The 27,912-nt window shown below is 36.8% G+C and overlaps 1 protein-coding gene across 11 annotated transcripts in view; it reads left to right on the top strand.

Moving 5' to 3' along the window:
• MECOM (MDS1 and EVI1 complex locus) overlaps nt 1–27,912 on the top strand; it is a 566,735-nt gene that overhangs the window by 504,818 nt on the left and 34,005 nt on the right. For 8 of the 11 annotated variants that reach the window (XM_067737977.1, XM_067737972.1, XM_067737974.1 and 5 more), the window contains 5 exons: nt 1,516–1,650; nt 13,743–13,845; nt 17,441–17,657; nt 22,796–22,943; nt 24,251–24,407. In XM_067737977.1, coding sequence (XP_067594078.1) covers nt 1,516–1,650; nt 13,743–13,845; nt 17,441–17,657; nt 22,796–22,943; nt 24,251–24,407 — 760 coding nt within the window. The remainder of the gene's footprint in view (nt 1–1,515; nt 1,651–13,742; nt 13,846–17,440; nt 17,658–22,795; nt 22,944–24,250; nt 24,408–27,912) is intronic. The other 3 variants (XM_067737973.1, XM_067737975.1, XM_067737982.1) reach the window with 1 other exon arrangement.

Genomic DNA, 27,912 nt, shown 5'->3' with positions numbered 1-27,912 from the left:
TAAATGAGAAATTGTTAAAATCTGTTCTTCTCACTAGAGAGGGTATTTAACATAGACTTTTTGTTGGTGGTGGTGCGAAGAGGCCTCCTTGAAAAAGACTTGATTGTGTATGTGTGTGTGTGTGTGTGTGTGGTGTGTGTCACTTATTATTCCTATCTTATGTTTCAATTTTTCTTTTTAAAATTGTGGGACTACTTATTGCCCTTTAATTGCCTCATGGCCAAAGGCTTATGCATAATGCCTCTTGACTAGAGCCCTCAGAGTCCTGGGCTGCTTCTTGAAGTTTGTGGTGAGTTAATGACTTGGATCTGCAACTGGGTGATTACCTGAATTCTGTGCAAAATTGCTTTTGGTCTATGCACCCGAGTGTTTAGTTTTAACTTTTATAGGTATAGATACAGCAGAGTTCTGGGGGGGGGGCGGGGAGGGGGTTATTTAATTCATCAATTAATGTTCTAGACTATATTGTTTAGTCTTTGATAGGAAACTTCCTCAAGTTTGCACTAACTGATTGACATTAACATTACCAGACTTTCTAGTTATTTACCATCAGATGAACAACTATGCAGCTTTTAATATTGATGTATAAAACATTATTGCTACTATTGAATCCGAATAGCCTCCTTTCGGTAGACAAGACCTTAAAAATGGACACTTCCCATCTTAATTTTTGTTTAATAGGTATCCTGAGTAGTGATTAATATTTAGCATAGGCCAAACATAAAATCTCATGAAAAATAACAACACTAACATACACAACCGTATATAATGATGGCAATTTATGTCAATATTCTTACATATTTTTTACTTGTTCACAAGCCAGTTTTGGTATTTTACTTATGAAACATAAAATTGAAATGTGCATTGGCATGTGTTACCTAAAACTTTAGGTTGACATATTTTGCACAAGTGTTTACCAACTATTTATTTTCATTTGTTTTTCTTTAGTTTGGTGGGAAGCATCAGTGAGACAAATCTTATTATCTTCTTCAATTACGGGTGTGATTTGTTTCACGGTAGTGCAATGCAAACTGAAAAGGAATTTGACAATATTTGGATTAAAGTTTTTAAACTGCACTAATTTAAAGTGCAAAAAATGTGAAAGTATACACTTACGAGGGAAGATTATCTGAACCTAAAATATTGACTTGTATAGTTTAGAAATATTATGTTAATATATGCTGTTCAATATTATTTTTCATAAAAATCACATGGGATAAAATTAAGGCAATAGCACTCATTCATTCATAACAAGGAATCGAGCATTTTTAAAACCAACTAATCATTTTTTGTAATAATTTACAATTGCTTTGTTCCTTTAAAGGCAGTACATTGCCACTTCTAAGATAACTTATTATTATTCCTTCTTTATTAATATGCATGCTGTCTGACTTTTTTTCTCTTAAGGATTCAAAGGAGGAAACATACATTTGAATAAAATATTTTCAAGCAATTAACCATTCTAATGAATGAACTGATAATGGAAATTGATTGTTCTCGTCTTCTTCCTTCTAGATCTTAGATGAGTTTTGCAATGTGAAGTTCTGCATAGATGCTAGTCAACCAGATGTAGGAAGCTGGCTCAAGTACATCAAGTTCGCTGGCTGTTATGATCAGCACAACCTCGTTGCATGCCAGATAAATGATCAGGTATGTTGTAAAGATTTTCTTGTCTTTCTTGGAGAGCACTAAAGTATCAGTGAAGCCTGAAGAATAAAAATAACAGTGAGCTTCAGTAGACCCTTGTGGCCTGTTTGTCGATATGGTGAAAGGTAATGCCCAAATATAAGATGCAGTATAAAGTCATTTTCAGTACTTCTTTTTTGGGTAGTTTTTTCATTTTGTGCTAGTAAACTTCATCAATGCTCTAGTTTTCTGGGAATGACTGAATGATTTAAAACCTGAATACTACTTATTAGTAGCTGTTCTTTACCTTTTTTTTCCTTTGCTATCGTAATAAGGAGACATTCATAGAAAGTACTGAACTAATCAAGAACATTGAATTTCTGCAGAAATTGGAAGTGATACACTTGAAATATTATATAGATTTTATTTTAAATAATAGGTAGTGGTATATGTATGATCTACGTGTGAACTTGTCTGATTATGCATTTGATTTGCCTAATTATAAACGAGAAACCCTTTTAGATTAATCAAATAACAGTTTTTTTTGTTGTTTATGTGAAATGTTTAAAAGTATCACTGCTGGAAATTGCTTTATGGAGGCTCATGCAGTGAGGTTAACTTTAATAACAATAACTATGAAACAAGATCATGAAAATATCAAGAAACATATTTTGCACCCAATAAAGTGAGGTTATGAATCTTGTAACTTAGTATGACAATACTTAAAACAACAAGAACTTCAACCTGCTAATTTTTGTTTTATAAACATCGTTGAGTTAGAATATAGTTATATTATCATCATTTATTTCTTTTAAACCGATGGTTGTGTAAATCAGATATGTTTCAAAGACCATATTAAAATGGTTGCTTGGCAAATCTACTATGAAAATCACCACCAAGAAAAAGAAAAGTTTAAATTAGATGTTTCCATTTGAAAGTTGGTAAGTAATGCTAGCGTCATATGGTCTAAGACTCTGTTTCAATCATTGTTATGAGATTATTCTTTGGCATTTTACCAGCTACTAGATAATTTTTACTGACTAAACTGTATAAGAGGTAGTAAATTATAAAATTAGGTTTAAATGGGAATCATTTTAAAATCTTCAACATATATCAAAAATAATAAACCAATCAACTGTTTTTTCCCTTTGTTGTAAGAAAACAAGAGACATTATTGACAAAGGAAAACATTATTAAATTAGCTATTGATCGTAAGCAGAAAATACCCCAAGTCCGTCATATGAGTTACTGTCACCATCAACAACAAACATTTCTGAGCACTGACTATATGTAGGTGTGGGAATTACATAGGTGTTGTAAATGAGGGAATTGTGCGTGTGATGCTTCCTAAAAAAGGAACTGGAAGACCTCAAAAGGCAGCTGTAAGATGAAATAATGTAATTATATCATAACAATTATTTGCTATCCATATTTACTGACAACAGGAGCTATTTCCTTAGACAAATAAAACTGTTGTAGGATCAGTGAAAAGATGGTTGAAGAATGAGACTTGTGGCCAATACATTGTTTCATTTAATAGTTATGGGTCTCATATTTTTTAATAAATATACTCTTGTCCTTGGGAATTGTGATCTCATTAAAAAAGGAAACTATTTTTGATGTTCTTAAGTATGAATTAGATTGCTTATTAGAGTAGGCATTTATCATTTTCACATGATTACTTTTGAGGTACACATTGTAAAATGCATTGCTTTCGAAAGAAAATATGATGGTTTTGTATCTTAATGAAGAGCATGTTTACATACTTTAACTGAAGAATCAGGGAAAATAGTTAATCAGGAAAACCATAAAAGGCCAATATTAGACATACACTATTATTTCTGTAAGTTCTCATTTTAAACTTATGTATTATGCTGGCAGAACTCAAAGATGGTAAGAGAGTACATATCAAATAACATAGTTGTGAAATTGACATTATATGGTCAAGTAAGTTCACCCATAAACGATGAGAGGAAAGTCAGAGGTAAAAGTCAGATTTGTGTGATAGACAGATATGCATACAATCACACTCAACCCAGTTGACAAGACAAACGAGAGCAGACATCAAAATCGTGTATGCATATATTGTAAACACACTCATCTATAAGCATGTATGCATCTTTTCTAAAAGCCAATTAAGACTAGCAATTCCAGGCAGCTTTGAAATGTGAATGTTGGACTAGGTACAATGATAAAAGAGCTGACTAAAGAGATTCTCTAGGTCTATTTTTTCACTCCGTTTTCTGTGAGGAATATAGGAGCTGCCAAATGGTGAATAAGCACAACTCATCTCATAATGAACGCTCCCACTGTGTGACATATTATTTAATATCCAGATATAAAGAGACACCCTGGATCAGGAGTAATTATTAAACATTAACAACATCAACTCACCTGCACACACAAAAGCAAATTAAGCACGCGACAAAAAACTGTAAAAAGTGTTCCTCTTTGCTCTGATTCTTAGATAGAGCTCAAGTTTATAAAATGAATTTTAAAGAAGTCCTGGGCTTTAAAAATGAAGAATTTCAGGGGAATCTTTCAACTGCAAGCTAGTCATTGTAATAATTAGGGCATCCAACAAAGAAGGGAAAAGATGACCTAAAACAAAACGGAGGGTATAAATTATAGTTTACTTTTGCAAAGATATGTATTTTTTAAAATTCTAATATTCAAGATCAAGTTTAGTCAATTTGGATCCGTTTTATAATGATGTGAAGGAGTTCTACAAAAGAGAATTAATGTGTCTGCTAAACGTGATAATACAGTTTGATCATAGTGGGACAGTCAAAACACGTTGTCTTGGGTAAAACTTGTATTTGATTTGTTTGGGGTGATGAGGTACTTAGAAACAGCCTAGGTTTAGATTTTCAGGTAAAGCTGATAAAGTGTGCAATCTGTTTTGTATCCTAAAGGCAAAGGCTATTCAATGAACATTTTCCTAATACCTCTCTACAAGCATTTTATCTGAGGGGATTTTTCAGAGTTTAAATCTTCCAATAGATTCTGCAAGTTATTTTATTGCAGATTTCTTTTTTTCAGGCCAGAGTGAGCTTTGTGGCAGCTTTTTTCTTGACAGTGCTGCCTAGAAGACTCGAGTTTATTGTTTTTAGATGTCTTTTTCATTGCATGTTTTCAGAATTATTGCAGTGATGTTTTTGGAGATAGAAATTCTGAAGACACTGGCATACTTGCTAAACCATAATTTCTAAGTAGCTGCAGCTTGTGACTGATATCCTTATCCCCCCCGAAAATATTGTATTAACTACGGTAATTTATCTTTGTAAAAGAAGGCCACGCCAAAGACACTAGTAAATTAAGTCACACTCCAGTCATAAAATAGTAGATCCACTAAAAACACCCAAGGCTCTTTATCCTTGAAGTCCTAATTATGTTTCCCCTTATTCCTTAAAGTTTTTGTACAGTGTTACATAGCTATACTGCTGCGGCACGAGCTTTAGCTGGACATTTTTACTGAGACAGACAATGCGTCAATATCTTTACATTTTAATGGTCTGAATTATGCCTGGTTGAGGATCCAGAACTGGCACTGGGAGGTAGATCAGAGCAGAAGGAAAAGCAGAGAATTGGATAATGAAAGTTCTTTCCAGAACGGGTCCTCAAGAGGACCGAATATGTAGAGGAAGCATGAAAATGGTTTATTAATTATCCAGAGATTTCATTACATTTGGAAGCACCCATGTGTTTAACGTCAAGTGGGCCAGACACCTAGATGATTTACTGAGTGTTTGTTTTTAAATCTGGATATTTTGATGTCCTTCTCTTCGTTGTCTTGTAGATATCTTACTTTTACACCCATTTTGATGGGTGGAGGGAGCATGTTGCATTAGATTTGCTCTCACCCTGCTCCCACCTTTCCCTCCATCCTTTGATGAGTTTCCTCAGACCTCCACATTGCTGTACCCTTCACCTAGATCAAAGGCAAGTGGACCCACAGACCCCTAGGTACCTCACATCAGGCCAGTTCTTATCTAGGATATGTTCACAAGTTTAGTGTACTTACGAAATAGCTCTCTGGACACAAGTTTTTCTCTAATACTTCTTCATGGTGAAACCATTTTCGTTGTAATCAGACAGGTCACTATAGCCCAATTCGTGTAAGTGAACTTTTTCGACTTACACAAGACCTACCTTTCCACTCATGGTAATGAGAAAGATCTGGGCATGTGATTTGGGGTAACATTTTATAGGTGTGCATCACAGAAAGGAACGCAATTTCATTCAAGCTCTTGGCCTGCCCTAACATGGTCTACAAGTGGAATAAAGTTCTCAGAAACCCAAGACATTATTAATCTTGTCATTTACACAAGGTGATAAGTCCTTTCATTTTTAAACAGGCCCTTGACAGCTGGTATTTAGTAAGTAGACTAAGAGAAGTCTGCTGTTCCCTCTGAAGAAAACAAAATGTGTTGATAAGAGATTATCTAATGCCCGATGTATATTTTGAAGAAATAAGATCTAGAAGAAGGAGTGCCCTTCAGAGAATACAAGGTCAGAATTCACTTAGAGGATTCTGCCAGCTCCCTTGTCGTTGAGGAACAGCCGCAAGATTCTACAGTGTTTTCAGTTGGATCAGGCATTGTTCTCGTTTGTGCTTTACCTTATAAAGTTTTAACTGCTTCCAGGACCATCATGGCTGAACTGGCACACCCACTTTCCCTCTCCCTGGGTCCACGTCAGCGGTGCTATCAGGCTGCTGTGACACTATAACAGTATTATTATTGCAGGCTTATTATGGACTCAGTTATCAAGTTATTTTCTTTGGCTTTTTACTGAAAAAAAAATGTATGCCTACATCATTCAATTAATGCAATTTGTGCAAAAAAGCAAAATGTAATATCTTAGCCTCTCTCTACTTTTTCAACATGTTTGCGTCAACTGTCAGGTAATTTGTTAATTTGCTCTTCCTTTACAAGGATTTCTGTCCACATTTTCTATGACCTCTTTTGATGTTAAAATTATTATTGGCTTTGGCCATTTTCTTTGCTTTGCTTTTAAGTCAAGTTCCACTTTTATACCAAAGTTATGCTCTGCTGTTTTAAGATGAATGCCAGCTGGCAATACCCAGAGACTGGCTTTGTGAACGGTGCCTAAGCTGACTTTGGGGGGATGCTGTCTGGCTGATAAGTTACTTCCTTCACCCGAAGATGAAACTGTCTCAGACATAGTCTGTCATTTGATATTTACATGATAAAACAAATAGCATCCCCTCCCCACAGAAAAGTTTCCCTCATGTAATTATGCCCAGCACACAACCCTGCCATCGCACTACACAGACTAGGAATTTTTACCAAGACGCACAAACCACGTAAATTGAAAAAAGATGATCTGCACATTCTAAGTAATTAATATTTGCATGTACACAACACTTTTCATTCAGGAAGATCTAAAAGCATCACAACCATACCAGACTCCAGCTATTTCTGGAATGGTACCAAAAAGATAGTTGTCAGAATTCATTACAAGCCAGTCGTCAAGGAGGAAAACATGTTGGTCAAGAACACAAGAAACACCTCCAGTCTAGTAAAAAACCCAAAGAGGATCTTTAGCTTCCTGACTTTCCAAGCATTCTGAAACTGTTCAGAATGATCAGTTTTCATATAGTCAGACAAAATGGCCACATTAAAGACAGGTGTCTAATGAATATTTCTTGTGGGGTCTGTAGAGAGATCCTTAGAGGTTAATTAACAGGACAACTTGCAAGGCTTCCAGGCTGGGTACCCTGTAGGCTCCAGGTATAATAATGTGTATCTTTATCACTTGCCCTGTTCTTGCAAACTAGAGTCAACAGTCAATCCTTTCTGTTTTGTTTCATCCAATAAATTACACTTGGCTTTCTCTTCATGTTCTTAATGAAGAGATAAAAATGTGTGGGGCAGAACTTCTCCTTCATTAGTAGTTTTGTTCTGAAAATAGCCAGTGGATACATATAATTTTGTTTTGGAAGCAGATACAGCAAGACAGTACCTGACATTTCTCAGTTGATATTTTATAGTCTTTAGACTGTTACCTTAAAGACAAATTCGGGATACTATGTCTTTGGAGGAACTAAGGAAACTAAGGATGGTTTGCTTTAGCGAAGCTTGGCCACAATAATGCTTACATTCTGTTGGACAAATATCTTTACATTCTGTCATCATTCTCTGCCTGCTGAAGACACTTTTAGTTATCTCTTACTAAACAGGATTAGAATGTGTAATAGGGTCCTTCTTTCAGAGGTTAAAAACTTGTCACTCTTGCCCTCCTGAGTAGGGGTTTCCCATGTTGCTATGGAAAGATCAGGGGTCCAGAGCAAGTTTCCTAAAGCCAGCACATATGCACACGTTGTCTCTGTGGACTTGATGTTACCTCTGCAGCACCAAGACTGACAGATGTGTTCATATCAGATATTGACTTTGTTCAGACATGCAAATGGTCACTTATCTCCCCTTCTATCCACACTCTAAACATTAAAGTTCCATTCAGCTTTTCCTAGCCTTCGGACTGGTAAATTGAATGAAGCTATAGAAAATAAAGCATTCAGGCCGATTGTTGGGAGGTGGGAAGGAAGAAATCAACTGTCTACTTCAAAGTGAAAAGACGGCAATAGTCTGAAAAAGTTGTCTCTCGGTACAGGTTTTGCAGGGAGTACATTTCTCTATTATTTCAATTATTACAACTTCCTGAATAGGTTGAAGGTCACTCATAATTCACACTTCTGCCATTTTCAGACATGCCAAATGCAGTCTATTAAGCATAAATAAAACTTCCAGTGCTTGACCAGGAAAAATAAATGGGAATTCATAACAATGAGTCCTTATTCATCTTTTTAAAAGTAAATGATGTTTTCTTTCTTTCTTGTTTTCCCTCTGTGCACTGAATTTTTCTTCTGTCTCAGTAATACAAGCATAATACTTTGAATCGATCCAAGCATAGCAAACTAGACAGCAAGTCCGGTCTGACAGATTCTAGATTCTTCTACTTTATAGGATAATAAACAAGAACCCACATTATTGCCATCTATAAATACAAATGGTAGCATCATCAATTTGATGGAGGAATCGGTTGAACACAGGCTGTGACAGTACAAAACAGAATTAATCTGAAAGTCTTTTATAGCCTATTACCTTTGCTATCAGAATGCTTTTAACTGTCCACACTCTCTTTAGTGGCTGTCCTCTTGGGCTTAAATGACAAAAGAAAATGAATATTTAATAAAGTGTGATTAATTTCGGTTCCCACTGTCTATAATAAATAGTTATCTATAACATATATTACATATAATATGCAATTTATAAAATATATAATTGTATATAACTTATATGATATATAATAGAATTAATCATATGCCATTAAATATTAATTTATATTAATATGTAAAATATGAGATTACTAATATCTTGTACAGATTTTAAAATGTCCCTAAAATGTATACTTTGCCACATTTATAAATCACATATAAAATATATAATATATCCAAGCACATGTATACTTATATATAACGTTGTATGAAAATATACATTTTGGCAGTCTAAAATTTGCTAAATCAAATCCACATCACCACTGCCTTTTACCTTTAGCTTAGCCTTATGAATATTAACTGAACAGATATCCTTTTGACATTTGGAACCATTTCAAGGTTTGATTAAAATAAATTAAGAATAATAATTATTTTTTAGAGTAATTCCTATATACATGCATAATATATACTCATGCCTTAAACTGTGAATTTCACCAGTAGTAAAAGTGAACAATTTGAGGGATTTCTAGTTTTATCTTCAAATATCTGAGTGCTTTAGAATTTTTAAAAAAATATTAAGAAATTTCACTAGCGTGATATTTTGGCAAATTTTAAAATAAAAGAATATAGAAAGATCTATTAAACCATTTACTATAATATTTATTCTTATAAATTAAAGTATTCAGGGATTTAGATATAATATCCATACTTACAAGGACAGAGATAAAGCTTTCTGGAAAAATTAAAAAGAGTCCAGCAAGATATTGGAAAAATTAAATTTTTTCTATGATAAAATGAAAAGACCACCTCAACTTTCAAAAGTTTCCGATATATGGAGAGTTAGGTCATGTTCATAACATGTTGTGTTTCTGGAATTTGGTATTAGCTACCAAATAGAAAACTCTAAAGGAGTTAACACAGTTTTTAAATATTTATCATGACTTTTAAAAAATGGAATTCTCGTATAATCCTATTTTCTTATACTAAAAGGCCCCATTCCTCTCATTTTTCACCTTATATTGGGAGAGATTGTCTTCTCCCTTCTAGCAGAGCATTCTGAGAGACACACAGCAAAATAATAAATCTACAACCCTTTTGTATCCATTCCAACTTTTTCTAAGTGAGATTTTGAGCCCCTCTTCAAATACTTGAGTTGAATTCATCACAAAATCCCAGATCCAGGACATTTTTATTTTGGTTCCAGATAACTTTTTCCATAAAACTTCCTGATGGAAGAGACCTGTTAACTCTTTTATGGAATTTAACAGAGGAATTGATTCCCTTCCATTTTTATCTAACACAAAACCCAGAGAGGTTATATTAGTCATGTCTCTGCTTCGGGTACATAACTCAGATGACATGTAATTCATAGGACTGCAATATATAGCCGAAATTTTGAGAATACACTGATTTTAAAGATGTTATGATTACATTTTTATAATCATGGTCAAGCATACTTAATAGACAAACCTGCGGGAGAAGCTACATAAATCACTTCCGTTCTTTATTATATTTTTATTTGCTGAAAGACCCATTTTCTAACATAAAAGCATAGACGCGATAACTTTTTTTTCTGAAAGGCTTGATTCCTCCAACATTACATTCCATCTTTCCCCCACATAATTGTTTCGAGGCAACAAATTGTCATTATGTTTTCATTTAAACTACTTCTCTCACTTCTCAAACGCCTGCTGGTGTATTGTTATTGCTAGAACATAAACCAGCTTTGTATGTAGACATCTCTGGATTCAAGCATTCAAATTACACTTTGGGACCATTGTAATTATAAGAGCAAAGACATAATTTTGCTTAAGTCTCTGTAAAATCCAAAGAGTTGAGATATCATGAAATGGCAAGTGGTAACAACACCTTGAAAAAAGCACTGGATTTCTAAGGCCGGTAGATGGGGCTTCAAGGCACATTCTTACTGCGATATGAGGAAGCGTGCCCAGAATCTGCCCTCATTACTTCGGGCTCTTGCCAGTTCTTTTCAAACCTCAGTTTCATGAGCACCATAAAAATTCACTTAAAATCGAAAAGAACACCCTGAAGTTAAAACCCACTCTGCTTTGCCTTGCCTTTCGTGGCCTGGAATGTCACCTTTTACCTCCAGTAGATAAAGCCAACATCAATGCTCTTCCGTGTCTTTTATTTTTTATGCACTCAGTATTCTTCACATGACAATCTGGACACTTAAAGGGAAATCACAGTAGTGATCTGTGTCCCGGCAAAGAGAATTATCTTTCTAATGTATAGTTACAGTGTATCTATCACTTTCTTTTGTTTCTTGGGCTGTTCACACTGGATTGAGTAAATCTAAAATGGAATTAAAAGAGACATGTTTAATAGTGGACTCTATTATTCAAAAGAAAATAATGATATCATAATACTTTCTTCCAGTGATCTGGCATGTGTGTCTCTGCAACATTCCCCAAAAGCGACAATTGTACTGTTTTATGGTCTTTCGGGATATTGTCTCTTTAACATCACTGTTTCCGAGAAGCCACTGAAAAGTTCTAATATGTCACAATTCAAATATCAACATGTTGTTGGAAAGGAAGCTAATAAGTTAAACCTTTGAGAGATGCCAAAAGAAGAGGTGATTCAAACTGTTGAGAGAAGTCTATTGTTTTCTAAGGGGAAATAGAACTCTAGAATGAAACAGGGCACTAATAAGCATTTAACTGGAAAGTTTAGGGGGAAAAAGCAAACGCACACTTTTTTTTTTTTTTAATCTGGTAACTTTTTGAGCAGAATTATTCCTCTGAGTGTACTTCCAGAGAAGGGAAGATGTGAACGTTAGGGTTAATAAGATACAAACTGTAAATTCTCTGGTTTTTATACAATCAGCACATAACAAAGAGTAATTTTCCTAAGATAGTCTGGATTTTATCTAAGGATAGAGATAAAGAATCTTAGGTTATATTATATTAGGGCAACATTTTATGTTTGGTGTTATTTTCTATAAAGCAACTTCATGTGGTTAAGTTACTGTTGCATGAAAAAAATGATTTTATTTTGACAGGAAAGAAACTAAGCAGAAAATACTCCTCATTGAGTTATTTTTTTGAATTTAGCACAGTTTTGTGCTCTGGTCTTTTTAAAGAAAAATAAACAATTGGAGTTTAGAGCCACCTACTGGAATGAAGAGGCACGTACTTATGTTTAATGTCCTGCTTTTCAAGAGATAAACAGATAAATATAATTAAAGTTATGCACATTTCTGTTGATCTTATAAAACGTTAAATTACTCAACTTTTCTCAGTTTGAAATAAGTGGTCCTGTAAGAAACCACAGGTAGAGCAATGTCTTCTCAAAATAGATCCTTCCCATTTCTTAGTAGGGTGTGCCAATTTGTGTTATGTGGTTTTTCTCCCCATTGCATCGAGACTGAACAGAACTGAATCCCTAGTTTTATTGTTGTCATTGTTGCTTTTGGTGGTATTTGTGTGTGTGTGTGTGTGTGTGTGTGAGTGTGTGTGAATGTAATTGTTCTCATTTTCACCAGTTAACTGTATAACTTTATTCTTTCTTTCATAACCTCTATCTGGTTACGGAATCGTTGTTTAATAAATAATCCTAGAATAGAATTAAAAACTAAGAACATAATATGTTAAAAAGAAAAGCCACCTTAAATATTTTCATGATTAAATCCTTTTTATATTGAGATATAATTGACATATAACATTATATTAGTTTCAGGTGTACAACATAATGATTCGATGTTTGTATATGTTGCAAATCAGAATTAAATGCTTTTATAAATGAAGAAACCCGGAATCCTAGACAAGGTGATTGGGCAATGACCTACCTAGGGTAACCACGCTGGTCGGGGAAAGGTAGGCAGCTCTTGGAAATTATAGGTCAGGGTTTTTTCCACACTTGCCCCACTGCTTTTTAGTCAGTTATTAATGGATTTCTTAAATCCTTCCTCTCATCAGCATTTTGCTAGAAAGTAAGAGGAATAAGCACCACCCCCAAACCCTGGTAAAGGAATCAGTTGAAGGCATAATGCCTGCTTTCAAAGAGTGGGATCGGTATCTGGGTCATGATGGCAGGTCCTGGACCTGTGAGTGGCACTTTTTTTTTGCACTACGTGGGCCTCTTACTGTTGTGGCCTCTCCCGTTGTGGCGCACAGGCTCCGGACGCGCATGCTCAGCGGCCATGGCTCACGGGCCCAGCCGCTCTGCGGCATGTGGGATCTTCCCGGACTGGGGCACGAACCCGTGTCCCCTGCATCGGCAGGCGGACTCTCAACCACTGCGCCACCAGGGAAGCCCGTGAGTGGCACTTTTGATTGGTAAAAGAGGGATTCAGGTTTTAAAAAACCAAATGCTCTCCTTTGACTATGTTCTCCACAGATCTTGTTGTCATGATTCTTTATGTTGTGTCCCTCCAGCCTATTACCTTCAAAGCTCCTTGTTGAGAAGGTGCTACTTTTGAGAACATGCTCGAGGGGAGTAATTGTGCTCCTGCCAGTCTTCGCTAGGCCACTGCTGGATAACGCAAGACACATTCAACTCTCTGAGTATGTGTGTGGCTCCCTAGAGTAAGGAATTCAGAGAAGGGATTGTTCTTTGTTAAACATTACATAGGGTGTATGTGACACAGCAAGGCTCACATTAAGAAAATTTGATTTGTGAAGTGGGAGCTGGAAAAGATTTATGAATTGGCATGAGAGTCACAGCTTTCCATTTGTCATCAGAGGGCTAGTTCTCAGTGTATAAAACAGGAAAGCTAGTTCTTTTGATGAAAATAAAAAGGAATATTTTTGTTAAGGTACGGGAAAATGTACAGTTATCTTAGTGTATATCTTGCCCTTTCTTAATATTCACTTCTCTTTCTCTCCCCCCACCCCTTCATTGTCTCTTGAAGATATTTTATAGAGTAGTTGCAGACATTGCACCAGGAGAGGAGCTCCTGCTGTTCATGAAGAGTGAAGACTATCCCCATGACACTATGGCACCGGATATCCACGGTTAGTACCACTCATGCCACCATCCGCGCCACCCTCATTTGGAGATTGTGATGGAGCATGCCAAAGGGTCCGTCACACTTGGTACTTGTTAGTTTCCCTGGGTAGTCAATGTCAGGTTTAAGAAATTCCTTCTCATAGAGTAGCTATGACATCTGGCTAATATTACGGTGAAGCTAAAGGAGGCAGAGGTCTTCTCTGAAATGGAGGTCAGAGGAATTTTGGCTATTTGGACTGAGACATCACATAGGTCAACCTTTTGTCAATGCCTTAGACTATAGTGAGAGTCCTTTCACTGTACAAAAGTCATTTCAGGGAGCTTGGTCTTGGGCTTTTGTATATCTAGCAGTTGTTTCTCCCATCTAATGTTCTATTACCGGGAAAAGTATTTCTACTTGAGTAAAATCCTAGCCAGCGTGACCATATGGGAGAAGGCTGGAGGCACGAGGATTGGGAGAAAAGTACAGATGAGGAAATTTTAGAGCCAGAGGAATTTGTATTTGTCAGAGACCTATTCCAAATTAAAGAAGGGGGGATCAAAAAGAATTATAATTTAAAAAAAAGAATTATAATTACTAGTGATGTATATTCAGGTAAGAGTGAAAGGAAATTTTATTTGTATTGATTTGTATCATTGGGATGAGCGTTTAAGACTGTTTTATTTGTTTTTCCTGTTTCTCTCCCCTCATATAATGTGATTTGATTTAGCATAATCTAGTGGTGTCTCTAGAGTGTTTTTATAGTTGGAAGGACCACTGGGAAGGGTTACCAGTGAGAGGTGAGGATGACTCCACTTCCCATCTCTCTGGCATTCCAAACAGGAGAACCTCAGCCTCTGCATCTGCAGCTCCTGCAAAGAAAGCTACCACTATTGGCTGGCTCTTTACCTGAACATTTTTCTCCTTTGGCTGAGCTGCATTCTGCCTCTTTGTAGATTATACCAGTTGTATTTTGAGGAGCCTTTTGCAACTTGTTTTCGTCTTAGAAACTGTGACAAGTCAATGGCCTCAGAAACCCAGACTTGTTAACTAGCCTGGTAGAATTTGAGCCTGAATGGGGAGCCTGACCCAGTGGGAAAGGGCTCTTTGACAGCAGGGAGTGTTCAGATGATATAAAAAAAATAATAATAATTTGGGCTGTCTCTGGTACAAGGCATCTTTCATCAGTGAATGTTTGCTCTAAAAAGGTTTTCAAACAATTATCTTTTTTAATATAAATGGTTACTGTACTATTCTAAAAAGCCTAAATGGAGGTGACTATTTTTCTTTTAGGGCTACCATTCATAAATTACCTGCCTTTACCACACTCTGGAACCCGTCGGTTGCTTTTCATTTTCAATGTGTCATACCCACATCCATACATATACCCGACATGTTAAATATAATGTTTATAATGTTTACATGGTGATTTCTATTTCATACTTCTAGGATTTAATGTTTCTTAGAAAAGAGAAAATAAAACACATGCATTGTACACCTACTGTATGCTAGATGTTTTATGCTCTCCATTTAGTGTCTCGTTTAGTCTTTTAGACGTAGATCAAACCTGTAAGAAAGGAATTATTTCCATTATACAGGTAGGAAAATGAGGCCATATAAGGCTAAGTAAATTGGCCAAGACCACATGGCTAGAAAGTGGTAGCATTCAAACGGAGGTCTTGCTGTCTCTAAACCTATGCCTTTTCATAGGCCTGGAGGTTGTTTGTTTTCAGACTGCTGGCTGAGATCCTAAATTTAGATCTTAAACATGTGAATAGTGTCACAAACTGTAGGAAACGTTTCCATTACCCAGTTTATGTTATTGAGAAACCTGTCGTACAGCTGAGGTGATTTATTTTAAAATAGCTCCCTCTTTAACCAAGTCCAAAGGTGACAAACCCTACTGAATCTACATACTAATTTCTTTACTTTTCTGGCCCCTTTGTTATTGGTTTAGTTGAAACGGAACCAGTATCGTATGTGGATCACAGCAGCAGCGACCCGTTTGACCTCTCTGCTTGGCTTCTCAAGCTGCAATGGGGCATTCCAACTTTCAGTGGCTTTCCTGTACCCTTCTTCGCATGGACCTAAAAAGCCCCTAGTGACCTGCTACCCTCTCTAACTTCATTGCCCACTCCTCCCCTACATGCACCCTATAAACCTGTCACACTTTACTATAGCTTTGCCTTTCCACGAGCCTGCCCTGCTCTTTCTCGCCTTCGTCATTGGTCCGTGGTATTCCCACCGCCTGAAATGTCTTCCCTCATCCTGCTTCACCTGGCTGATTCTTCCTCATTACAAAATCTTTGCTGAACCCTCTCTTCCTCAGGATAGATGGATTTGGTATATTCCTCTGGGCTCCTAATTTAGGCCTGTGCATGCACCTGTCATAAGATGTATCACACTAGTTGTTCACATGTGTATCTCCTTGGGTTTCTTATGTATTCAGTCCCTAGCAAAATGCCTCACATTCAGTAGGTGACTAAAATATTCCCTCAAAAGCATTCGGTCAATGAATAACTGGATATAGGTCCTGGCTGTGGTGTTGCTGTCCTCTGTGTCTTTCAGCATTGTGAGCTGTTTGCAGGACTTCTGTGATGATATCTGTGTGATCAGTGCATAGTATGGCCTCATGAGTGGGCTGAAAGCTATTCCAATAAAAAGAATAGAAGCAATGGCGTCACTACCTGACACTCCATAACCTTGCTATCTCTGGTCCCCACTATTACCATTTATTTATCTTAGTGATTTAAAGTGCAAATGCATGATATGCTGGCTATTTAACAAAGCCATGCCAATTAGCACTGGCCCTGAGGGAACATAAATGAGCCTAGAAAAGTACTAAAATCATGCTGTGTCACATTATAAGGAATGACGAATGTTAAAGCATTTCCAAGTTTATTGATATTAGCCAGGTTTAAGTACGGCTCAGATAGGGACTCTGTCCCGTGTTCCGTCCAGGTAACATGGCACAGCGAGAAGGGTATGGAACGGAGATGTGTTTTCAAAGTCTGACATAACCATTTAGCTCTATGATCCCTGACTGGTTACTGAACTTCTCTGAGCATCCACACCCTCACCTGAAAATTGGGATACAGATCTGACATATAATTCCTCACGGTCAGGTTTTAGGAATATCAATAATCCATGTACAGGGTTGAGGACATAATGATGCTCAGTAAGTGGTCATTATGACTTTTAATATCCTGTGAATATTAAACCCTGGAAGGGTTTCGTCATAAAGTTTTATCTGATAAGAAAGCTATACGGGAGCCACAGCAATCACTTCTGTTATTGTTGTAGGCTTTGTCCTGGCTTCTTTACATTTAATTTTTTTTTCTTTTCTTTTTTTTTTTTGCCACACTGCACGGTATTCGGGATCTTAGTTCCCCGACTAGGGATCAAACCCGTGTCCCCTGAGGTGGAAGTGCGGAGTCTTAACCACTGGACCGCCAGGGAAGTCCCTACATTTACTATTTCTAATCCATGTTAAAATGGAAGTGGTGGAAAGGACAACCAAATAATTTCTATTATGTCTTCCGTAATTCGATAAGAACTGCCAGTGTGTGGCGGTACTTCCTGATCACCTAGTTCTGATAACACCTGAATTCTTTTCACAGAAGAACGGCAATACCGCTGTGAGGACTGTGACCAGCTCTTTGAGTCCAAGGCTGAACTAGCGGATCACCAGAAGTTCCCATGCAGCACACCCCACTCGGCATTCTCCATGGTAGAGGAGGACTTTCAACAAAAACTCGAGAGTGAAAATGATCTCCGAGAGATACATGCAATTCAGGAGTGTAAGGAATGTGACCAAGTGTTTCCCGATTTGCAAAGGTTAGACATGGCATGTTGCACTACAAAAACGTGTTTATTTACTCTACAGTAAAATGTTTATGCTGAATTTTCAGAATTGATGCAAATGGGAAATTTGGAACAGCAATGAGCTGGACAAATGTGTTAGTCACACGTTCGGAAATCATTTTCCCCTGGAAATTCTCACCTGTCAAATATTTGCAGTGAAGTTAGAATTAGTTATTTTGATGCCAGATAGAAAATAATACTTTTATTATTTAAGGAGGGTTATTGCCAATTGAAAGTTTAACATTATAGTAAAACGTAACTTAGAGGAGGTATCAAGAGTAGAGGAGGCAACAGTGATGCTAATTAATCTAATTATACACTAAACAGAAAAGCGACCCTCTAGAAACATTTAGACGATAAAAAAGAGACTGTGCTGGTACTTACTCAATGAAGATAGGTAGTCTTTTGATAGATCAGTGTAATCTATGGATTTAATTTCAACTATTTATCTAAACTGCACATATATAAAAGAATAAGAGAAGCATGTTCAGTGAAGAAAATATTGAATTTTCAAAAAGGGAAAAAGTAAACATGATCTAAATGAAATAATTCTATAATACTTATTTTTAACAAAACGAAAACATATTTCAGTGATAATATTAACTTTTCATAGCCCTTTGAATTTAATTCAAGAACATTTTTAAAATTTCTGTTAAAGAAAGCAACAACCCTGGAACCTATGTTTTGAAAACTGTATTGATAATTATGCTACAAAATGGTCTTTCAGATCACAAAGGTGTTTAACCAGCTAATAAGTTTTTTGTTTGTTTGTGTGTTTGTTTTTTCTACCTAATGGTTTTTGCCTTGGTCCACAAACAATTTTAGTAATTGTATTCATTACTTTGCTTTTAAATCTGGAACCTATAATCAGAATTTCAACTGAACATAAAAACACTGTGTTTAAATGGGTATGGGAGTATATCAGCCGGCCTTAGTCAAGGATGTGAATTACTCACAGTTTGTCTTGGACACCTCACCTCTTTTAATTTACCTTTTTGTTTCCTTTCTTTCCTTAGTGCCTCCTCTTCCTCTTTCTCCTTTCACCTCTGTTGATTGCCCCGCATCTCTCTTCTCGTAGGAAAGAGTTTCATTCCATTTTAATGCATAGATGACCAAAAAGGCATCAAGTATAACCCATTCCTTGAGGAGACTGAGTCAAAAGAATGAATCTGTCTAGCTTTGAAAATTCAGGCTTAATCTAGCTATTAGAGAGAAAACATTTTGGGGGCTAAGAGGGTTTTCCCAGTACCCTTTAAACTTATCTTTACTACTTAATAAAAACCCACATAGAGAATAAATCTGTTATGTATGTTTGGTAAAACATGGATTTGTAATCAAAAACCATCACAGTATGTCTCCTAAATACATTGTGTCCAAATTAAAAACCAAAATGAAAATACTTTCCTTACCTGCTACTAAATACCAGCAGGTAAGAAAAGTACTTATACTGTGAAGCCGTATCTCTGATGCCAGAGAGTAAGTATATTTCCTTCTATTTTGTTATAAAAAATAATGGACAGCATATTATAAAACAAAAATGGACAGACTGAACGCTAAAATGTTGTGTATAGCAATACTTCTTAGGTGGAGAAAGCTTCTTACTCTGACTAGGTATAAGATTAAGCCTGAGTCAGTGCTACTTAATGCCAAAACCAACTGTCGATTTAGCTCCTTCAGTCAAACATTCAGTAGAAAACAATAAGGAAACCTAATTATCTGGCATTGGATGAACCCTCAAAACTCACTTTTCAGTAGCTCAGCCCGATGGATATATCATGTCACTATGCGACCTGATATCAGTCATCCAGGTGATATTTTGGGTTATATAATTTAGCCAGTGCAGAACCTATGTGCCCTGAATATTTTCCACTTTATTGAAGCCGATATTGTTTTATATGTTAAACAAATGAGAATTCCTTTCTTGACATGATACATTATTCTGTTCTGTATCTTTTGTGTAAAATATTAAGAAAAGAATACCACCCTCCAAAAGAAAAGCGGGTCGAGAAACAAAGGTTGAACCCAGAAGGCTAAGCAAAGCTCTATAAATTGGGATAAAATTCTATGAAAAGTGAAGTTTCATTAATGACTGACTGGATACTTCTGTGTTTATGAAAGCAATGAACATTTGCTTTTGCAAGAACCACTTGCCTTTTTATTTTCTATCACTGATTAGCTGACAGCTGATCATTCCATGGAACAATATGGGTTTTATGCTGGATTAGAAGAAGCAAAAAAAGAGGAAGTTTCCTTTACTTTGCTATCTTTTTCCCCCTTTTGTGGTACGTACTATACTCTTAAAACAATATCACACCCTTGGAGTTAGGAGGCAAGAAAAATCTCAATGTATAGGACAATCTTTTACCACTAGGTTTCAGAGTTTATGATTTGTGATGCATATTGGAATATAATATATGTCATAAAATGGCATGCCTTGATAGTTTGCTAAAGACAGTAGTATGAATAGCAATGTGTACACCAATTTTGGAAGATGTCCCTGACTCAGTTCAATGTTAACTGCCATTGTTGATATCTTTCTCTTAACTCTCTGATTAACATTTCAACTTGTGTAACAAACAGAGGATTACATATTGTAGATAAAGATAGGGACATTCTTGTGACTCCACACACCTGTACTCTCCTGGTACCTTTTGTTCACAGAGATATCGCCACTGGTGCTCAAATAGAATAGCATTACCAAGTCGACTGACTCATAGGGCAGGAAAAATAAGTTCATGTGCCAATATGAATAGAAGTGGAAGGAGGAAACTGAGGAGGAGAAAAATATGGAAAGGTGTTTCTAATTTGTCAAGATATGAGAAAGGGCATATCATTTTTTCACACACACTCCCACGCACATGGTGTGTACAAACACTGGATAACATATTCTAGGTACACAGAGGTCTTACGTGATTCTCAAACTTAGAGTGTTCATTTCACAGAAAAATAAAATATAGGGAAGAAACAGTGCTCACATGCTTGGTAGTCAGTTTTTTTTTAAATACCTTTTTATTATGGAAGATTTCAAATACACACAAAACTAGAGAGGGCGGTGTAATAACACCCATACACTCAGGTTCAGTAATTATCACACGAGGCCTATCTTGTCTCAGCTATACTCATTTTGGATTATTTGAAACAAATCCTGGACATTATGTCATTTTATTCATAAATAGCTCAGTATGTGTCTGTAGAAAGTAAGGACTATAAAACATAAGCTCATTTTAAAAATAATGGTTCCTTAATACTATCAAATATTCAGTCGGTGTTCAAATTCCCCCCAGTCATTTCATTATTTTTAGAGTTTTCTGGTTTGAATTAAGATCAAAATAAGGTCCATCATGGCAATTGGTTGACGTCCCTCTTATATTTCTTAATTTATAGGTTCCCCCAGTCAAAGCCAGTAAGTCTCTCTCCCTCTTTCTCATTACAGTTTATATGCAGAAGATAATGAGTGTTTTTTCCTGTAGCATTTCCTCCAGTCTGTATTCTGCTGATTATATCCCCTTGGTATTGTTTAATGTCTTTCTCCATCTCCTCTGTTTCCTGTATACTCATGGTTACATCCCAAGCTGTGATCAGATTTAGGCTCAGTATTTTAGGAAGAATACCTCATTGATGGTATCATTTATTTCCACCAGGAGGCATATAATGGATTGCCTAGATTCATTCATTCTTTAGGGGCTGCAAAATGAATGTATTCTAATTCCCCCCGTTCTTTCATTATTTATTATCTGGATTAATTCTATGCAGAGAAACTTCCCCTCACTGTTTATTTGCTCACCCTGAAGTACAGTTCGTATAGGAAAGGCAGGATATGTACATGAGTTTTTCCCTTTATTTACTAGTTTTCAGAATAATGATTTGGCTTCTCAGCGTCTTCCTGGGGTAACTGGTGAGGTTCTGTTTGTTTCTGAGTATCATTATCGTTAAAAGATGAGATTATTACTCTTACTGATGCTTAAATTTCCCCATCTTTAGTCAGTGGGTGTCTCTTCAAGTTGGCACCCTAATTTTTTTGACATGATCTATAACTCTCTTGCTTTTTGCCATAACAAGATGTTCAAGGCCCATCTTGTGTATTTCATGCTTCACATTTGAAACAGGCTATTTCTCTGAGGAGCTCTGGTTGCTTTATTTGGGAGTAGTATCCTAATGTGTTATGTGTGTGTGTTTAATTAACAAAAATGTTGCAGACATCTTCTGAATATCACAGTAATCCATTATCTATAATATTTACTTTTCATTCTATTCATGCAGATTTCATATTCACATTTTAGAGAGGGAAGGAAACATTTGAGAAGGTAACATAGTCTAAGCTTTAAAACATAGAGAAGCTATGCTTGTGAGAAAATTCTAACCCTGTTTTTCTTTTGAGGGGCTTTACTAGTGCATCCACTTATAATATGATATACTTTTCTTTCCTCCCTAATTCATAGGTTGTATATATATAATCTTAGGTTATAATATATATACATATATATTTTTTTCTAGATAATGTTTCTATCTATATCTACTTCTGTATCTATATGCATACATGTTCATTCATTGGTCCATCTGTCTGACCATCCATTATATTGGTTGTATTGGGAAGTTGCTTGTTGAATAGTTAGCTTACAGCTCACTTTCCCATATGGTGATTTGAGTAGGAATAAAAGTGCTTTGTTGAGTGTAAGGGTTATGTACAGTAGATAGACTAGCTTCCTGCATGTTCTTAAGCACTTTCTTAATGTTTTCTATTTGAGTGTTTGTGTTTGAATTAAGTGGGTAACAGCAATACATGTTGCGGCTAGAACTGTGTAACAAATCCAGAACTGGACAAATCGCTAGTTGTTTATCATTCCCCTAAATTGGCACCTAAACTCTGCTAACTGGATCAGATTTATTTCCCAACAACAGGGGTACTTCTCTGGATTGCTGAGAGACACAGTCTAGGGAACATAAAACGTACTTTTGTCTGTTGCAAGCCTGTTTCCTCTCTTTCTTCTCCGACTCAACTCCTTTCCCTCTTCTTTCTTTAATTGCCAGTTGGATTAGTAATAAAATGACGTTCTGTTTATGAATGTGTTCTTGGTCACCACGTCCTATTAAATCAATTGTTTTCTTAACAGCCTGGAGAAACACATGTTGTCACATACTGAAGAGAGGGAATACAAGTGTGATCAGTGTCCTAAGGCATTTAACTGGAAGTCCAATTTAATCCGCCACCAGATGTCACATGACAGTGGAAAGCACTATGAATGTGAGAACTGTGCCAAGGTACAGTGAATTTGTAGACTACTTGGCCCCTCTGTGTCATCCTGCTCTCTCTTAATCCATCATTTGCCACGGTATATAAAAACAAGCCTTGAGAGGGGAAACTATAAATATCCTGAGAAAAGTAGACGGAGTGTTGTGTGCTACAAGGCATTAGGACAGTGTATAGAAACACTTAGTGGGTATCCTTTTATTTTTGTAAGGGAGGAAGCAAGGCTTGATGGTGAGTTCCAGAACTAAGTGTCACACATCCTTGGTAAATTCCTGGTTCCGCTACTGGCTTTCCAGCGTGGGGTTGTTTTATAGCCTTATGGAGAATGAAAATTGTATCCAATGCACATTACTAATTTCTTTTAAGATCAGTTTGTGAGGAAATCCCATAAAGTTTCTGAATGCCTATTCAGAAAGAATGGGAGACTCCTACGTTTGCAGGTTTTTCCACCGAAGTCCCCACCATAAATTATGACTCGGTTCTAATTAAAAGTGTAGTGCCTTAGTGGCCAGGGCTGAACAACGTTAAGAGTGAAACGAAAGCCCTTCACCTTGACCGTAACTCTGAACTACGGGAACGGCAATTCACATCATTGAATTTTCATGTTTCTCAATTAACTAAAAGATGTCGTGGTGTCATGAAAATTGAGTTCTCTTTCCAAAAACTTTTCATAACGTTTGAATATCTTTTCTCATGCCAGTGGAAATTGGGACATTCGACCTTATCTTTAGAGATGTTTTGCTCCCTGATGTGTGGGTAGCTTTTTCTTTTTCCTATTTCTTTTTTTGTTTGTTTGTTGTTTGTTTGGTTGGTTTTCTTAGTACCATGTCCAAAGGAATGATTTTAGCTTAATGGTAACTTAATGAAACACTGTGTTAGAATTTATACCCTAGGGGAACTCCTTGAATAGATTTGGGATACTTTAGTCAAAATCCCCCCAATTTTGTACATAGTGTGTCTTTGTTTAAAGGGTGTAAATAGCACACCATTTTTTAATAATGTCATGGCCTGCATTTTTATTATCCAACTCCATTCACTCTAAATAGAATCAAAAAGCCCTGAATATGCTCTAATAATGCCATTAATTATTTTGTTCAACTGATACCAGCGCGTACTTTGTGCTAAGTATACAGAACTGAATAATTTGTAAGTCCTGACCCTAGAGAGGCTGACACTTTGGAAATACAACTTTCTTTCGGTTTTTGGGTAAACAAATACAAACAAAACAAATACACAAAATTCCTTCTTGAGTTATTCCCGGTCTTCTTTCTTGTGTCCTAGAATTAAGTTTCTTGATTAATCAGTACTCATTTCCTAGCAGGTTTTCACGGACCCTAGCAACCTTCAGCGGCACATCCGCTCTCAGCATGTTGGTGCCCGGGCCCACGCGTGCCCGGAGTGTGGCAAAACGTTTGCCACTTCGTCAGGCCTCAAACAACACAAGCACATCCACAGCAGTGTGAAGCCCTTTATCTGTAAGTTTTTCACACTCCAGCCCTCCTCCCTGCAACTGTCTCTTATCCAAAAGGCACTGTGATCAGGAGGGTGGGCCACGCATGGCCATGAGGGGGCCCTCTGAATTAGCGATTTACGGTCTCATCCAGTTGGGCTATTTTCTATTACAAGAAAATCTTATAACCAGATCGATGGTGTTTTGTCTATGATGCCTGGGGTGTTTTCTTTTAGATGGAATCAATAACAGGTAGAGAAGTCGTTAAATAATGTAAAGGAAGCCTCCCCAGGTTGTGGAATTTAATAGAGACAACGAGATTTGTCTCATACTGAAAATGTGTGTGGCTTTGTAAAACAGCAAATCGCAGATACCACTGAACAAGATTAAGTGAGAAAAACCTGTTCTGGATCAGAAAGACCTAGAAGAACCCCACCTGGCAAGGAGGCTTATTAGGACTCTGTGTGTGTGTGTGTGTGTGTGTGTGTGTGTGTGTGTATGTTGCGGGTGGGATAAAATGCCCTTTAATCTACCCTTTGTTGCTGATCACAGGTTGCAGATCGGTAGTTCTCAGTTACTTGAAAAGCAGAACATTTTCACTTTGATGCTGGACATGCTGCTTCTATAACCCACGGCACTAAGGCAGATTTACGGGCAGTGTATTTCCAGGGGACATCCAATCTGACCACCTACTTAGAATATCCTTGTACAGAGCGCTTTAGTACAAGTACAGCTCAGCCCTCATTTGCCTCTCTTGTCCACCCACCCCTCTTCTCTGTATTGTGCTGAAATGTTTCATATGGAAAATCAGTTGTTCTTATCCATCTGGGCAACGACTCTGGACTTCTTTTCATCTATTGCTCGGCTGGGCATATAAACACAGTGACTCACTGAGCTGTGTTACAAAATTTAAGACAGATTTTGGATCCAGATAAGCATAGAACTGGATGAAACATACTCAGGAGTTGGCAAAACCTCTGACTTGGGAACCCTTGCAAAACAGTTTCTCTGACAAATATTCGATGGTTTGTAGTAGGTATATGAGACACTACTACAGGACCCGATGGAAAAAAAACTAATTTTCAGTGCCAACGTGGAGATGCCAGAGACTAACGCTCCTCCTTTTTGCCTTTACACAGCCCTCTTTTGTGTTTCCAAGCACCAAGAGAGCTTTTCTTTCCCTTTCCAGCTTACCCTAGCATCCTGTTTTGCTCATATGTTCTTCTGTTCCCTGGTGGAGTAAAGAGGACTAGCAGAGAAACAAAAGGGTGCTCTCTAATCTCCCTTGAGGAAGCTCTGTTGAAAGTCATGGGAAATAAAGTATACAATGGAAATTTTAGACTTCTTGTCTCAAAAAGACATTCCTGACTCTAGGTCGTAATGCCCTAAAATGTACTTGCAAGTGCTACAGACATATACATAGTTCATTTATTTCTGATTTTTCAGAAATGAATTTTGATAAATTTCTCATGTTTTGGTGGAAAATAGGGAGGAATTGACCACAGTGAATTATGATCACCCATTTAATGCTTTCTTTATTATTTAAAGTAAAAGTCAGAAAATAGAAATTCCTATCATCTAAAATTCTGGGATCTGGAATTTTAATTGTGTTGAAATCAAGTGTTTTGCTTTAAAGCACTATAGGGTGTCCCTTTCCAATCAGATTGTGCAGACTATTTCCCATGAATGTATTTTCAGCAATTATTGGTAAATTTAAATAGCAGATGGCATTCTTCAAATATAAAATCTGACAGAGGACCATGGGGTAATTGTGAATAATAGCCGTGTAATTTCAGAACAAAAGAGGAGTTGGTGTGGAGACTTTGGAGTGGAGGAGGTTCACCTAGAGTTGATATCTGTTTCTCACCAGAAGGCCACACACCACGATTTAGCCCCCCTGGTGTGTTTACGGCAACTGTCTCTTATTACAGTGTGCCACCAGGCTTGAGCCCAGAGTCATCAGTGCTAAGGCAATTACTCACTGCCTTTACAGAAACCTCCAGCCTTCCCAAATAGAAACCACATGCTCTAATAGGCTGGATATATTCAAAATACCTCTTAATTTGTTTAATAAGTAGAAAAATGCAATGTTAACTGCTGGCTAATTCCTTATTACTGAGAAGATTACAGTAGAGTATAGACTGCAGCATCAATTGAGCCACTTACCTGGAGGCCTGGTGGTTTGTGGTGGGCCAGGCCAGATCTTCAAGTGAGAAAAACAAAGCCTCTGCCTGAGGAGACATCCCGGATTCTGTGTTCTTGGGACCTGATACAAACACCATTCGTTGCTGTAACAGAGCCTACAACTAGGAAAGTCAGATGCACCTCTGTTACTCTTGATTTTCTTAAATCTATCCAGCTATTAGAAAGAAGTGTAGAGAGCAACATTTCTTTGGTAAAACATTGCTAACCTTTCAAAAACTTAGACCTTGTTTGAATACCCATCAAGATCTTTTCTCAACGCCTTTTAATGCCCAGAGGAGAGGTGTCACTTTCTTAAAGAGTGCACATTTATAATTCCGTCAATATTTTATTTACTATTTCTTGTTATTGCTCATAGCTGAATTAGTATAACTAGCGAAAGTCTCATGTTTCTACCCTCTGCTTCATATGGTTTTAATTAGTGTATCAAAGAATTTAAACAGTATGTGTATTTATTGTATATGGTTAACTAGTATATATTTTTAAAGCAGACTCTGGTCAATATTCCAGTAGAATAACTTGAAAAGAAATCACTCACATCTTCTCTTCCCATTAAAATGCATGTTATAGTCTCTACAATGTCATAAATCATTCCACAGTTGAAAGCGCCTTTAATATTACTAAGCACATTGATATGTGTAGCAATGCATTTTAATTGTTAGTAGTAAAAGAAATAGACAGAATCACTTGGTACTTCCTGGTTGGTTGTGTGTGGGATAATCCAAGTTCTGGATGAGTTTTGTATAACTGAAGGTCTATAAAATCTTCTTTGAATTTTCTTTTTAAATTGTTATCGTTTTGACTTAGGAGCTTAATTTAAAGGCAGTCGTCACATGAAAGAAATAAGTGTTGCATTTTGCCTTCAATTTAATTTCTTATATAAATTGGTTTCAACAATTACCAACAAGGCATATCGTGTTTCTGCATGTATTAAAACGTGCACAGAAGCATGAAAGTAAGCTCACACATAAAGGGAACTCATCTTTATTAAAGTAACGTAAAAGGTGTGATGCTTAGGAAATGGATACTATAATCCTGCCAGGCCGTGTATTGAGTAAGATTCCTACCTAGCAAAGGAATGATTAAGGGTTACGGAGTTCCATCTTAAAATGTACTTAGATCTATTCACACATATATGAGGAAGAAGATGTTTTACTTTTCTGGCAAATTCTCGGGGACGAGAGTTATTTCCCAGCTGCACCCACTGCTGTGTTCTTACTGGATTATAGCATTCAGCGCACTCTCCCCTGCTTACTGTAGTTGGCTGTACCACGTAGAAGTCAAGCCCGGAGATAACCCGTGAAGATATGACAACAAGTGGACATGTT

This window comes from Pseudorca crassidens, chromosome 5 (genome assembly GCF_039906515.1).
Source record: "Pseudorca crassidens isolate mPseCra1 chromosome 5, mPseCra1.hap1, whole genome shotgun sequence".
In the NCBI taxonomy this organism is placed as follows: domain Eukaryota; kingdom Metazoa; phylum Chordata; class Mammalia; order Artiodactyla; family Delphinidae; genus Pseudorca; species Pseudorca crassidens.
Note: the sequence above shows the minus strand (reverse complement) of the source record. Positions and strands in the feature narration are given on the sequence as shown.